This window comes from Dichomitus squalens (assembly GCF_000275845.1).
Source record: "Dichomitus squalens LYAD-421 SS1 unplaced genomic scaffold DICSQscaffold_40, whole genome shotgun sequence".
Classification (NCBI taxonomy): domain Eukaryota; kingdom Fungi; phylum Basidiomycota; class Agaricomycetes; order Polyporales; family Polyporaceae; genus Dichomitus; species Dichomitus squalens.
This window is the reverse complement of record NW_006766922.1, coordinates 22,227-36,548: the sequence shown is the minus strand read 5'-3', so window position 1 is coordinate 36,548 and position 14,322 is coordinate 22,227. Positions and strand designations below refer to the sequence as shown.

Below are 14,322 nucleotides of genomic sequence, written 5' to 3'. Positions count from 1 at the left end.
CACTGCAGCCTACGTCTCAGTCCTTAAGGCCTTGCCTAATCGGGGCCTCCTCGATATGAAGGAGTAGTGAGCGTACGCGAATGAGTATTATGGATACAGTGATGTGAGGAACGCAGATGACTCCAAAGACAATTTGAGGCTGCGAAGGGCCAGGATTATACGGCGTTGAGTATGGCATCCTGATCTACAGGAAAATGGGATCTAGTAAATAGTAGTTGACGCCACGTGCAATAGCGCTGCCGCTGCCATGAAGTGGTGAGCGCCAGCTCAGCGGAATGCCACCACGCCTACTGACCTTTGCGTCGACAAATGACCGTCCTCATCGACCCCAGTTAGCATATCGTAGCTCTCCTGTCGGTTCTCGAATTGCGACTGCGACTGCGCCTGCGCCTGCCACTAAGGTCCAAGGCCGACGCCGCTTTTCTCAATACTGGCTGTGGAGCCTGAAGTAGGACTTCCTGTTCGACGTCGGAATAGCTGGGAGGGAGGATAATAGAGTCGTCCGGGTCGCGCTGAGGACCATCAGACCTCCCCAGGACAGACGACCACAGGAACTGGCCTCCCTCCGGGACTACACCTGGTTTTCTTGACAGGTTTGCTTCGGTGATCATCTCCAAGTCATAGGGAGTGATTCGTGAGCGGGGCTCCATGCTGAATCGAGTCGCTCTAACGTCTATGGAGTAAAGCGGAGCCATCAATCCGATGAGCGTGGAGTAAGCGCGGACGGAATCGTGGATGAATGGTTGACTCACTGTGGCTGCGGGGGTTCAGCACTTCCTGGACTTGTTTGTGTCTCCGGTAGAAGACATATAGCATGGTAGCAACTATAATGCTGAGGACGCCGATGACGGCGCCAGCAGCCAGCCCAGTTTTGAAATCCGCATTGCCAGATGTCCCATTCTCTGAGATCGAGGTGGGAGACGGGTATGATTCTAACATGGCACATCGGGCGATGGGAGACTCAGTAGAAGACGAAGGGATTGCGTTACAACTTGCGTCGACAGGATAGGTGGTTCCGGGTATGGGTCCAGGCAGAGTGGACTGTTGTGTCGCAGTGATGGTGACCACGACAGTGGTTGTCGGCTCAGTGTCCGAATGACGAGAGCCCCTGGCGAGAACTCCGGTAGGGAGAAGCGTAGTGAAGACGGACGCTTCAGAGGAAAGGTACCGATGATGAAGGGGAAGAGGCGACATAGCGGATGCACGGGAAGCGATGGTAACGAATGACTGCAATTTATCCGTGCGTTGGACGCGGTGTATCCGGTTGCGGCAGATAGTAGAGGGAATCATGTTACAGCAGCGGGTTCGTGATGAAGAACAGACTTCCTAAAAGCAACCCCCAGAGGTCCCGAGTGCGGCAGCGAGGCCAAAATTTCCGCCCAGACCCGATATCTGGAGTGCAAGTAACAAGGAAAGAACACAGATACGTCAGAAAGACAGACAGGCAATGTGCTTCGTACATAAGAGACCAGTCAGTCGACAGATAGGCTCCGTCGGTACATGGTAACGTACCATATACAGCAATCCTTGGACAGGTGTAATGGAGAGGGTCACGACACACTGCATGCATCCGAGAACTGTAGCAGCCATCTGTATCTGTATGGGCAGGATGTGAACAGCAGAGGTGGAGTAGCGAGCATGATAGCATCTGGAGGCGCGAAGACAGTGTCAGTTGACGCTAACGGAACAACATACAGATAAGCGCTACGAATGTGCATGCCCCTCGTACTCGATAACCGTGCGGCTGTACTGAGACGATACTGTGCTGGCGTACACAGAGCTTCTCACGGAGAAATATTCTCCGCCACGACCGTTGTCGTCTCACAGTCTGCAATGCAGACTGAATAGGAAGATGCACGATGTGCATCTGAAGGTAGCGGAATCCCGCTACCATGCTCCACGGGAGCCGTGGAGTGATCCGATACAACCATTCCGAATGCCAGGTATGACACGGCTCGGAACGACGGCTTTTCGAGATCGTGTAGATGTCTCCAGCTGCTGTCACGGGAAGGGGCCTGCCCACCCGCCTTCGAACGACCGATGGCGTTCGAAGATCAAGCCGATAAAGCAGCACACACACTAGAACAGCCTCCGCATGCAATGATGGTTCGAGAAGACTCACTGGGGAGCAAGAGAGAGACAGATCTGTGCAACCACTACAGGCGTTGAACAGCGGCGATATGCGATAACCCAACGAAGGTAGGTGGCAATCTCGTCCCAGTGAGGTTATTCCAGAGAAGCACTAGATCATACCAGACAAGCAGTCAAGAAGCCAGCCCAGTAGCAGAAAAGACCGAGAAGGATGCGTCGCCGCCACCGTAGAGAGGAGGAAAAACAAGAGGCGGCCGTAAGCGCCTTACAGAACAACGCAGCGGAGACCGTGGGAAATCCAGATTTGGAGGGAAAGTGGCAACGGCGTTGTACTTGCGTTCAAGCCCCCGACGTCCACAACGTCCTTATGTCCGTCAGCAACATGGCCTCCATAGAACGTGTATACAAGGTACGTCAAAGTGAGAGACTTGAGCGGGCTGTAAGCTGTAGACCGGAGTTGGCGTCCTCGTACCTGCACTCGCTCCCTTCGACCTCCATCATCGTCGCTCTCGTCTCTTGTATCATCACCCAGTGTACTGCTCAGAAATGAGGGTTCTACCAGGCATATTCAACGTTGCTACCAGGTTCCTAGGCCGGGCTATTCGGAGAGACTGTCTGGACAGGCTCCCGAACGACCTGCTCGTCGACGTCCTATTCGACTACTTAGATGTCAAAGACATCATCCGGATGCGCAGGGTCAGCAGTTTCGTTCTCAATGATAGATATATCATCCAACTCAAGGAGATCCCAGGTTAGCAGGCTATACTACGAGCTTACCCACCACGCGGCGGTCTGGAAGCGCCTCCTTCGTCGCATCGATGTTCCGCTCCCGCCCGCGCCTCTCACTCCCAAACGACCTCTGTCGAAAATCTCAGGGTTAGAGGCTGAACGCCTTGTCGTGCGCGCCTACTCCTTGGACATGAATTGGCGGCGGCATCATCCAAGGGCGCTCCGTGAGTGGTCCTTCGATGCACAGCGGCGCGTACTCGCTATGACTCTCCTTCCTGGCGGAGATTATCTCGTCGCGTCCGTGTCCAACCGTGCAGGAGACAGGTATTACCTCGTTGTATATGCAATGAACGCTCCTGGAGCTCCACAAGCTCTCACTGCGGTGGAAACCACCACTAAAGCCTACGACCTTCAGGCGAAGTATATGACAATCAAGGAACAGCGAAGCATCGTCATCGCTTACCTCCGGCGGGATTATCGTAATAAGAAGGACAGAATGAGAGCGTAAGTCATCCGTTGTGCGTCGTGTTATAGCATTATAACCAGTAAACAGCATGCGAGGGTACCTCCCAGACGTATCCTCCTACAGTACTCAGTACTCCGTTGCGGACGTACAGTTCAAGTACGAATGCTCCGTATTGCAGCTATCGCTACACACCCTCGACACACTCGCGTCCATCCCATATCCCAGCAACTCGCGCGAATACCGCTATGTGGCCGAAGCGCTCCCCAAACCATTCAACAACCTTTTCATGTTGACTTCGAAAAGTCAACTTTCGTCCCCGGTGCTCGCGGAGATGTATGGCTCCGCATACCTTGCGTTGGTGAGGGCCGATAACGACATCATCTTCAAAAGGTTGGAGGGAGGGGGGGCGGCGACGCTCACCTGCCTGGAGCTGCCCGTTGCTGCCGAACGGGTACGTGCGGCCCTTTCCAACAGTTCCTCTTCTTGCACTTATGGTGGACTAGTCTCACCACATCAGAGCCATCCAACTCCTCTCACAAGAGAGCGCAGTCTTCGTTGTACGTGAGATCAGCGGCGCTCCGGGTGTTCCGCATAGTTGTCCTGCGTACGCGGTCGAGACATATCGCGCACTTGAATGCGGAGACGCGCCCGTAACGCAGCTGCATGCTGCAGAGCAGTGCATCATAGCTTGGGACTTGGGCCATCTCACACACCTCCACCTTCCCGAGTTCCCCTCCTTCACTCGCCCCGAAGACCTCATCGCCGAAGACAAGCGCCCTGCCCCCGTCCCGCCTCCCCACCCGGCCCTTCGGCCCGCTACTCCGCGCACATCGTCCTCCGCTCGGTCGCCATCTACCAAGGTCCCGCGACCGCCGCCTCCGATCTGTATGATCGGCCGCGCGCATCCACAGTGCGGTCGTGACGAATCGATCGTGCGCATGCTCTTCCTCGCGCAGCGGTTCGAGGTCGACCTCCCGCCTACGCCGCCGTACTACGACCGGCACGGGAACCCCATTCATCGCACGCAGATCGTATACCGCACCGCGCTCGAGAGGAACCAGACGTGGACCCGCCGCGCGACTGATTACAACGCGTACCTCCGCATCATTCCTGCGTTGACGCGCCCGCTGGTATATGCAATCCCGTGGGACGACACAACGGATGCGCCAAAGGTGCTCGACGTGCGGCCCGTGATTGACCGCGGTTGGCAGCGTCCGCCGCGCCTGGAGGACGGGGTCGTGAGGCACCCGGAGGGGCTGGTAGGGTGTCCCTCGTTTGATGGAGGACCGCAGGAACTAGACGCGAACGTGACCGCATTTGCTTGGGATGAGACGATCGGGAGACTGCTGGTTGCAGAAGAGTCGTCCAATGAGATCATGGTGTTTGATTTCGCGGCTGAGCCCGTCCAGCGTACGTCCAGTCTGTTGTGTGCTCATGCTCTTGCTCACGACCTCGTTACGATCCTTCATACAGATTTTGACAAGACGAGGTATCCTATACCACTGCAAGACATTCCGAACCCGGATATCGCTATGGGTCCTCATGAGAACCCTTGGACCGTCATCGCATAATGTTACTGTATTGCATCTGATTGCTATTCCTGTATGGACCTGCTATCTCGTCGATCATGCTATGTTGTTCGTTTCTATGGTACTGACTATGCGAGGGGGGTCAACGATAGGCGCATGCCGTATACTGAAGACCTCAACTCCGACTTCTGTTGGTACAACGCCACAAACACAAAGTTTCAACATCAGGGACCACCTCCCTGTCCACACTGCCTCTATATATATTTCATATACTGAGTCCATGAGCTGCAACTAAGGGGCGTCCTGCGACAGTATAGCCCTATCCACCAAGCACAATGAACACTTCGAGTCCGCTTCAAGCATCCCGCGTCCAATCGAACACGCCATTGAGTGAACCTTGTCGCCTAGCGATCGCTTCGAACTCAGTTGCGCGAGTGTTGCTCGTGGTCAGACGATGACCGGATCCTCCGATAGGCGCATTGCACTCCGGGCACTTGGATTCTTCCATCGCGCCGCCACACTACACAATGTTCGGAACAACCCAAAGGGACGTAATACGTGTGTGGACGTACCTCTGTGATGACGAAGGTATGTCCGTTCTCGCAATTATAGAAGTGACCTCGATGCGCTGTGATACCCGTCAGACCCGTCGCGAACATTGATGTGTTGTCGGGTACTCACAGAATCCGAAGGCTTTGACAATCTCCTCCCGCTCCTGGGTTGACATCGGCTGATAGAAACCGCCATTTTCGACAAACTCCTCCAGCTTCGTGCACTCACGCTCCCACGCCTCGACTTTGGTACGGCAATTCTCGTTCATCCATTGACGTTCCTTCTTCAAGTCTGCTGTGGTTTGTGACGGCCGCGAGCGGATGTACGTTTGCTCGATGAGGTTCGAAATTTGTGGCAAGAGGCGCTTGTAGTTGGTCACTTTACGGCAGAGCCTCTCGCGCTCAGCCTTATCAAGGGCCCCGGCGCGGAAGAGAGCAGAACGTTCACAGAGAATGGTCCACCTGAACGCCTCGAACGCGAAACGCAGTTTATGAACAGTAGCGCGCGCTGCCTGGCGAGAGGCGGAAGAGTTCTTGGCGATGTTGATCGCCTTGTCGGCATCGGCGATGCATGAGTCGTACAAGAAGCTGACGAACAGGGTCCATAATTCGCGATGTTGCGTGACGTCTGGGTCGTTGGAGGTCACCGACAAGCCCTCGATGCGAGACCGCGCAATCTCGGCCATAAGCGAGCGCAGCTCCAGGGATAGGAAGTAAGCTTCAATCTGGAACCGCACGTCCGCCTTCGGTGGTGGTTGCCCGATCTTGCGGTCAACGATGACTAACGCCATGGGCTCGGGTGTGTCTGTGGCTCTGGCGGGATCTTCGGCGATCGCCTGCATCTCGAGACGAAAGAGTGTGGATAGAGCAGCCTCGTAAGCTTTGACGTGGGCTCCACGAGTAGCGGCGACCTTCGCAACACGGCGATATGTGTTGACCAGAGTTTTGACGACCTGGTACCAGGCGCGAGCTTCTTCTTGGGGAATGCCATGCACTTCCTGCATAGCTTGGAGGTCAAAAGCGCTGGCCGGAAGAGGGCCGTTCTCGGTGAACGAAATCTCCTTTCGCTTAGTCGACTCATCTTCGTTTCCAGCCTCGGTCGCGAGCTTTTTTGCCTGCTGTTGGTAGTCTGAGATGTTGTTCGCGTATTCGGAGATAAGTGGGCTGCACTCGTCGAGGGCGCTGGACATTGTGCTAGCGACATTCTGTTCTAGGATATCCAGCGTGGCGCGTTTCGTAATCCGACCGTAGCGTAGAGCCGTAATTGGCCCTCGGCAGGTAGGGCAAGTCGGAGGAGTCTGGTAATTGACCGGCGGTGACTTGGTGGAGAGAAATTGGCCCATCTGGTCGATGTCGTAGTAGTCATGCATACCACAGTGCCCATCAAGAGTCTCCACAGTGAAGATGTGCCCACATGCGAGAGTGATGAGACGATCGCTGATATCCGTCGAGCTCAAATCCACGTCCTCCAGACGGCGCTGCATGATGAAGTCCACGATGTCCGCTCTCCCGTCGGCCGACAAGCACACAACGCACTTCTGACTCGTGCATGGCTCCCCGCAAACTATGCAAAGAACGTCACGAAACGTTAAGCTGAAGTATATCGATTGGTCTCCGCACCTGAGGGACAAAGATGTCCGCACTTCAACAGATTCATGCATGGTTCATCGCAAGGAAGTCGAGAACAGATCTGATACGAAGAACAGTGAGTATCAGCATTGGGCGAAAGATTCACAAGACATACCGAGCCGCAGAGGACAGGGCACGTGAAGTGAGGGCAGGACCATTGGCACGGCTCCATGCACGGAGCACATGGTTCGGAGCACGGCTTCGCGCACTTATGGTGTACGCATTGCTGTCGACATGTCTGGCTACATTTGGTGTTACATTGATGCTCCCGAGCGCAATCCAAGCCGCACTGGTGCTGACAGTAGAGCAGCCGCTCGCATGGATGGCCAATGTGGTAAGTGCGAGACATTTTCCCCACTGCTGGCTGAGTGCGTTGGACAGTCAACGACCTGCAGTCGGAGCACGACGCCTTGCACGTCCTTGAGCAGCATTGTAACTTCCCTCCGCAGGGCTCCGAACACCACGCGTTGGCTGGGTCCTCGTGACATGCCACGATCGCAGAATGCTCGCAGCCAGGTAGTTTCTTGAGTACTTGTTTCGTACACTGGACCGAATAAAGGTCCTGAAGCTTATGGCTGCTTTCGTCAGAAGAGGTACGCGTATGGGCAGCAATCATGTAACATACCATGGCACCTTCGAAGCTGTATGGCCACAGGGGAGGGTGACAGAGTACATAGGAAACTCGCATCTGCCGCAGTCATCCGAGCATCGCCTGGAACAAGGGTGCTGACGAGGACAGGGAGTCCGATTGCAAGGCTCCATACACCTCACGCTGCGGTGGTTGTCGAGGACGGCGTGACACTGTACGGGAGATCAGACTCGTACAATACTCGGAAGGTGCAAGATACTAACAGCAGAAGGACAGATGTGTCCACACGCAAGCCGAGCATTGCAAGGCAGTACACAGCCGCCAGCTGGAGCGTATAGCGGGAGTTGTCCAGGCTTCGACACCAGTTGGACCTGTTCGGGATGACGAGGGCAAACAATGGGGAATGCAGGACCAATCTGATCCCTACTCTCCATTTCGTCTAGAATCGTGGACCATATTTGGTTCTTCCGGAGATTCGCCGCGTTGCCCAATACGAATAGTCCATGTTTCGCTCGGGAAAGAGCTACGTTGATACGGTTCGCGCTCTGTATAGACATCGGTTAGCTCTCGTTCAACGGTACGAGTGCTACACTGACCTTGAGGAAACCTATGGATGCAGACTCCGTATCGATTTGTCCCGAGTTGCGTACAAGCGAGACGATGACAATTTTTGCCTCTTGGCCTTGGAAGATGTCTACGGTCCCAAGACGTATCTGTAGCAGCGTGTTAGCAAGCTCAAAGGGAGATGTGTTAGAATACTGACATGCTTCGCGACAACGACCTCCTGAAACTCAACGTCCTCATCGAGTCCTTGCCGTGCGAGCTGGTCTGCGTCTCTCTCATCGACGGAAACGGCGATCTTGAGGTCCCGCAGAGCCGCACGTACTTTCTGCAGCTGTCCAAGATACGCGCATAACACGGCGATATCCCCTGGTCCGCTGTATGCTCCCTGGCGCAAGAAGTACAGAACAAGATCCTTGATCATGTCGACCTGTTGCGCACAGTATCACATGCAGGTCCTGGCTTGACGACGTGATACTCACCTCATACGTGTTGAACTTCGATACAGAGTCTTCGGTGCCATTCTCCTTGTTGAGGTGGTTGAGGAAGTAGACATCCTTCTGCATACCTTGGACCGGAGGATATCGGGTGACAATCTCGTTGTCCTCGAGCTTGGGGTAGAGAATCTCCCTTTATGAACGAGGGTCAGCAAAAGAACGCCCTCTATCGTGGCTACCGAACCTTATGAAATGTGAGATCGTTGGACGCATGCGACGTTGCACGTTGATTTGAGACATAGGATACCCCACGTCCGAGAGGCGCTCCATCAGCGACCGATCAAATTTGTAGAGCTCGTTTCCGATCCCGCTGTCCATAGAGAGAGCTGCAAACAGCTCAAGTTAGCTATGCTCCTTCTCTACGTCCAATCGAAACACGGACTGAAGGTCGCCATCGTAGGTCTGAGTTGTTGAGGGTCTCCGATGCAAATCAAGTGTCGAACTGACAAGGATGTAAGTAAACCACCGTCCCGCCGATACGAAGGAACACCGTTCACCGGATGTAACCAGCGAAGTTAGAATGTGAGCTTCAAGAACCTGCCCAGCTTCCTCCACCATCAACACCTTCGGCTGTATGCTCTGCGGGTGGACGACATGTATCAGCATCGTACTGTACAACACAATTGAGAACGAGCGATGGACTCACGCTCAAGAGGGATGTCAAAGTGGCGGCTCCTGATTCATGTTGCAATGTAAACTTCATAACAATCACCGTAGCAAAGCGTAACTAGACTCACCAGTAGTGGTACATGCAATCAAGTCCGTCTGGCTGAGAAGACGGCGTCGAACCTGCGTAACGCTGTGAGGAACAGTGCAAATCCTGGACCGAGGAAACGCAAACCTCGTCGCGCATATCATCATGCTCCTTGCATGCCTCTCTGTATTCCTCCTTGAGGCTCTTGTAGTGGTCCTGTTGCGATGTATATGCGAGCCAGCGAATTTTTTTCTCCCACTCATCGGCCAAGCGAGCACGCTCGAGAAGCGACATCTGCCACAATCTTGGGTCCCTAAGAAGCTCGTCTAGAGGTCGGTTCTTGCCTGGAATGGGTGGAATCAGCCCTGCGAAGCCAAGAGAGTCGAAGAACGCTGAAGGGTTGGCGAGGAGGGATTGGGCTTGTATGCTCAGGTCTGTGACTTGTTTTCCCTTCTTGGAAGTAGGCGGCGCTGCAGGCTGCTGCTGTAAGAAGTGGACGTCGGATCCGGATCTCCAAACGCCATATAGAGTTCGAGCCACGGTCTTATCAACGGTCTTCTTCTTGTTGCCCTTCCTGGTCACTTCTTGGAACTCGCCTTCTTGATCTTCCTCCGCCCATTTCTGAGACGCGAACTCGGCGATCCAGAAGGGGGGGATTCGAAGAGAATCCGCATGGTCCGGATAGTGGATGTCAAGGTGCTGCTCTATCTTCTCCCATGTGAGGAGAGGGAGCAGAATGGAGTTCATGGTCTTCGTCAGTCTTTCCTCGAGCTCCTTCATTTTCGCGTACTGGCGCTTCATGGATCGGTTCAGTGTGGCCTCCGAGGCGAGCTTCTCGAGTTTGTCAAGCGTGTATTCCGCTATACGTTCATCTGCTGAGCGGGTGCCAAGACGAACGATCTTCTGCGTTATCTCAGCGTCGAGGACGGAGGTGACCATATGGTCGAGCGCGTGATTGGTATACGCGATGAGAACTGTAGATATATGAGACAACGTTCGTTGAAGCCATGGATGAGCGCATGTATTCACCGATCGGCCGTATCTTACTGGCGAAGAGCACGCGGAGAATCTCCTTCGCAGTGAAACTCTAGGGACACCGGTTAGTCACCCACGCGGTGCAGAGACTCCAGATGCCATACCTTTCCTGTTCCAGGTGGTCTGCATATCAAAAACTTCTTGGTCATCTGTACAATGCGGTAGACGTGGAGTCCTCTCACCCCTGGATCAAGGACACCTCTCTTGTAAGTGTGTCGACGAGGGCCTCAGCCTGGCTTGGGTCGAGGATACTCAATCTCTTCAGTTCGTCACGCGCTCTCCTCACTGCAAGAGGGTTTGAGACATCGAGATCTGAAATTGATCGACGTGGCTGCGCTAAGCTCTGCAACTTGAATTTGAACCCCGGCGCCTGGGCGTACTTGGGTGGCAAGACCTGTACGTCCGTCAGGGGCCCCCCGGAGGCGATGTATCGCGAGAATGGAATCTCAGTGGGCTCGATGGTCTGGAGTTTATCGAGGAAAGGCCGGACTGATTCGAACATAACACTATTGTCGACGAGGACGGCGAAGTTCGACTTGCTTGTGCACAAGCGGTCGCGGCGTAGCGCCATCAACTCGACATCGGGATCGAAGAACGACACGCGCACTTGGATGCGACCTTGCTCGTGCTTCGCTGACTCTGATATATCCTTGCCGTACGATGAGACGACGCCGAGGTACACCCGGAAGCTGCGGTTCGCAACAGCAACGAGAGCGACGAGGCTCGCGCCTTGTAGGCGCCTGCTGTGCTCCCAGTACGCGACACGCTTCTTCGAGTCTTTGTCGCGTGCAGCACCATTCGGTGGCGCGTCGAGAACGAGACCAACAGATACGCCCTTGCGCGTAGCCTCCGGCGGGCGTCCGACAAACTCGACGTTCGTGTATAGCTGGAAGAAGACCGAGTCGCGCCCAGTGGTACGATACGAGCCTCCGTTCTTCGCGATGAGGGTCTCTAATTGAGTCTTATCTTTCTTAGCGCGGTTCCCGGCCCAAATCTTGAGCAGATCGTCGTGGAGGGCCGCTAACGATGCGCGCGTTGCAGATCTTGCAAATCTAGTGTCAACTGACAGCAGCGCAGAAATCACGTAGGGCTTACATGAGCTCCTCGCGAAGAAGGCGGAACTGGATGTCGAGATGCCGCTCCATGGAGTCTGCGGGAAGATGGTGGGGAGCATCGCGACTGAACACAGGAAGGTACGGCTGCACGGGGCAGAACAACTCGTCATGAGTTGGTGCGATGCGGATTTCCTCGATGTCGAGGAAGTCGTTGTCATGTCGGGGCCCGCCCGGACGCAGAACGCCAGGAGGGTCGTATGTCTGCGCGAGCTGTGCGATGCGAGCCTGACTGCGTTGAGCTGCCGTTACGGTAGATTTCGGAGGACCTTTACGTAGGCGCAAGACGGTGCCAGTCTCGCGCTCAACGATCGCAATCAGCCGGTCGATGTCCTCCTGTATGTGGCCGACAGTGAGCCTGCGGTTATTTAGTGGGGCAGAAGCTATGGGATCCTCGAAGCGGGGCGGGGAGATAGAGACACCGTCAGCCCAAGTATCGAACCACTCCGAGAACTGGGAGATGAAGTCTGGGATGTCGGAGTTACTGCGAATAGCGTCCTTGTACCGATTGAAATACCTGCTAACGGCATGAGATAATCTATGGAGCTCGATTCAGAGAAGTCATTTACTGCAAGAAAACAGTCGCAAGCGTCCGGAAGACGGCTACACCGTCAAGGATGTTCTCATCGTGTAAACTCGGGCTAGGGTCTTTCCAAGAGCGATTCTGGATCATTGAGAAGAGACACGTTCGTAGCGTCGTGAAGACGACTTCATGGTTGTTCTTGAGAACAGCGAACAAGAGACTGTGCGAAGGTCAACTCGAGAACGAGGAGAGTGAAGATATCCGTACTTGATGTTCTTATGCAGAGTAGATTTCAGCACGAGGTCAGAAGAGAAAAATTGGAAGATGGGAAAGTATCCCCGTTGGAACGAGAGGACTCCATAGTGGTAGGTTGCAGACACAGGCTCAAAGCGCAGTGCATCTCCAAGTCTGACAAGCAGGTTTCCCTACGCGCAAATCAGCCCACGTTCTAAACTAACAAGCAGGTGGACGTACTCCTACAACAAATTCGAGAAATTCTTGCGCACTTCCCGTTGTCTGAGCCCCCCGAAATGTATTAGCGACCAATAGTATTGCTCCTCAGTTGAAGAGGACGCACCCAAGCCTTATTCCTATCATTCACGCTAGCCAGAAGTCGCACGAATCCCTGCACTTGCGCGGCACTGTCGAACTGATAACCGGGCCTGACGAATTCTTTCAAGTGATTGTGGACCTCGCTAGGGTTCAGATTGTGCCACCGATCTTCGCGCACGGACCCGGCGCTTGCTGCTAGTCCCTCCGGTGAGAAAAAGTCAACTACGCCGTCCTCGTCTTCGTCCTGGTGTGCTGCGGTAGCTTGGGCGTCTGTTGCACCATTGCCCCTGACGTGCCGGAAGGAGCATTCGAAGCTTCTATCGCATGCCCCGCTCGTCCAAAAGTACTGGCAGACGTTGCGAGGCACACCTTGCAACCCAGGTCCTCCGCGTCCACGCCCACTGGGAGAGCGGCCGGGTGTCTGCGCGGCAGGTGTCTGGGAGCGGCTGCGCGATGGCGAGGATGGGCCCGACGACGGACCCCGGGGTGATATCGACCCACTCAGGTCGTGCGAGAACTTGCATCTGTTGCCGAAGCGACACCCTCTGGGGGTGCCGTAGAGGCTACACACTCCCCGTTGGTGCTGAGCCATACGAGCCAGGTGAGTGCCGATCGTCTATCTGAGACCTTGGGGGGAAATCGGTGCAGAGTCAGGTCACGGCGTGTGGAGGGAGAGAGAGAGAGTACGATCGGGTCCTCGATGCGTTGGAGATGCAGGTCGAGGATAAGAAGCGGAGATGGGGTGTCAATCTCCCGCCCTCAACCACAACGAGGCACCCGGATCGAACTACCCCGCGCCAAACCGGCGCTCTCGTCGCAACAAGCATCTGTCGATCCCTCCTCGGAAAGAATCTCAGGACGAGCATGAGTGGCATCCGCTTTACGCTGATTGTTCTTCTGTTTTTCTAGGTAATCAGCCCTAAGTTGAGACCCATGCTGGCTGACGGATCCAGCCCCAAAGAGTATACAGTCTCTTCCGATATGACAGGAAGCGAAGGCCTTCGTATTCTCGGTGTACTCATGATGCAGCTTCCGCGTGCGCGCGGCCTCAAGAGACGTAGCATGAATTGCGATCGCTTCGAATGGCGTCTGCAGTTTCACTGCAGGGTACAGGGTAAGTACTTTGACTCCAAGTCGAAGCGGCGACTCACAACCAATTCTCTCAGGTATTGCCTGGGGAGATTCAGGTACACATGCGTACGACGGGGCATTGGGTGTGGTCCGCTCAGCCTTCCGGGCTCGTGCTCTTTTACTGACCGATAATGCACACGTTTCGTGTTCCGTGTGCAGAGAACCTCACAAACGTTTGTCATGAGAGCATACAGATTGGCCGCAGCAAGTGCCGGGGATGATGACGGTCGAACGCAGAACATGCTTGTGGGCGTCTATCCGTAGCCGCGCTCATTCTCAGTCTCCCACTTGGGCCTTGGCAACTACCGCGATACAGGAGGTCTCTCTACTACAACAACCATATCATCTGATACATAAGCAGGTCTCTCAGCCGGTCTGACTCTCATCCACACTTAGCTTATATGATACCTCCTCAAGTCAGTCGACTAATTCAATCAAGTCATCAGCGTCTGTGCTCCTCCCAGCAGGAAATTGCACTTCGGAACCATGAACAATGGTTGAGAGCTCGCACCAGGTCAAGGAGAGCCGCTTTGCATGTCAGAACCACCAGGCCGGACCTGAAGAGAGTACACAGGAGTACATCGCGCGACTGGAATTCGCTGGCACGGGCTCCCAGCGGGGGCCACCGCCCGG

General features: G+C 54.8%; 3 protein-coding genes across 3 annotated transcripts; 1 reads left to right on the top strand and 2 right to left on the bottom strand.

The window, feature by feature from the left end:
* Positions 1–2: 2 nt before the first annotated feature.
* Positions 3–2,284, bottom strand: DICSQDRAFT_139424 (uncharacterized protein). Its single transcript, XM_007368808.1, has 5 exons — positions 2,123–2,284; positions 1,513–1,648; positions 753–1,452; positions 296–673; positions 3–242 (listed from the first exon to the last, which is right to left on the bottom strand). The coding sequence occupies exons 3-4, from the start codon at positions 1,288–1,290 to the stop codon at positions 333–335; spliced, it is 879 nt and encodes a 292-aa protein (XP_007368870.1). The 5' UTR covers positions 1,291–1,452; positions 1,513–1,648; positions 2,123–2,284; the 3' UTR covers positions 3–242; positions 296–332.
* A 228-nt stretch (positions 2,285–2,512) lies between these two features.
* Positions 2,513–4,876, top strand: DICSQDRAFT_90772 (uncharacterized protein). Its single transcript, XM_007368807.1, has 5 exons — positions 2,513–2,787; positions 2,843–3,324; positions 3,374–3,737; positions 3,790–4,696; positions 4,760–4,876. Exons 1-5 carry the CDS (start codon positions 2,638–2,640, stop codon positions 4,855–4,857), a joined length of 2,001 nt encoding a protein of 666 aa, XP_007368869.1. The 5' UTR covers positions 2,513–2,637; the 3' UTR covers positions 4,858–4,876.
* A 33-nt stretch (positions 4,877–4,909) lies between these two features.
* On the bottom strand, positions 4,910–13,150 carry DICSQDRAFT_110272 (uncharacterized protein; the record flags this gene model as incomplete). Its single annotated transcript, XM_007368806.1, has 24 exons — positions 4,910–5,335; positions 5,388–5,443; positions 5,497–6,930; positions 6,987–7,056; positions 7,111–7,570; positions 7,621–7,796; positions 7,848–8,129; positions 8,181–8,297; positions 8,348–8,575; positions 8,628–8,775; positions 8,827–8,968; positions 9,025–9,084; positions 9,140–9,221; positions 9,289–9,317; positions 9,380–9,431; positions 9,484–10,310; positions 10,366–10,423; positions 10,476–10,494; positions 10,554–11,414; positions 11,467–12,000; positions 12,053–12,226; positions 12,274–12,431; positions 12,481–12,522; positions 12,584–13,150. 24 exons carry the CDS (start codon positions 13,148–13,150, stop codon positions 5,171–5,173), a joined length of 6,741 nt encoding a protein of 2,246 aa, XP_007368868.1. The 3' UTR covers positions 4,910–5,170.
* Between the last annotated feature and the right edge of the window lie 1,172 nt (positions 13,151–14,322).

Coding starts and splice junctions, on each gene's coding strand:
- DICSQDRAFT_139424 (XM_007368808.1), bottom strand. CDS start 1,290: ATGATTCCCTCTACTATCTGCCGCAACCGGATACACCGCGTCCAACGC. Junction 674..752: donor GCTGAACCCCCGCAGCCACA/GTGAGTCAACCA, acceptor TTTACTCCATAG/ACGTTAGAGCGACTCGATTC.
- DICSQDRAFT_90772 (XM_007368807.1), top strand. CDS start 2,638: ATGAGGGTTCTACCAGGCATATTCAACGTTGCTACCAGGTTCCTAGGC. Junction 2,788..2,842: donor ACATCATCCGGATGCGCAGG/GTCAGCAGTTTC, acceptor AGGAGATCCCAG/GTTAGCAGGCTATACTACGA. Junction 3,738..3,789: donor TGCCCGTTGCTGCCGAACGG/GTACGTGCGGCC, acceptor ATGGTGGACTAG/TCTCACCACATCAGAGCCAT.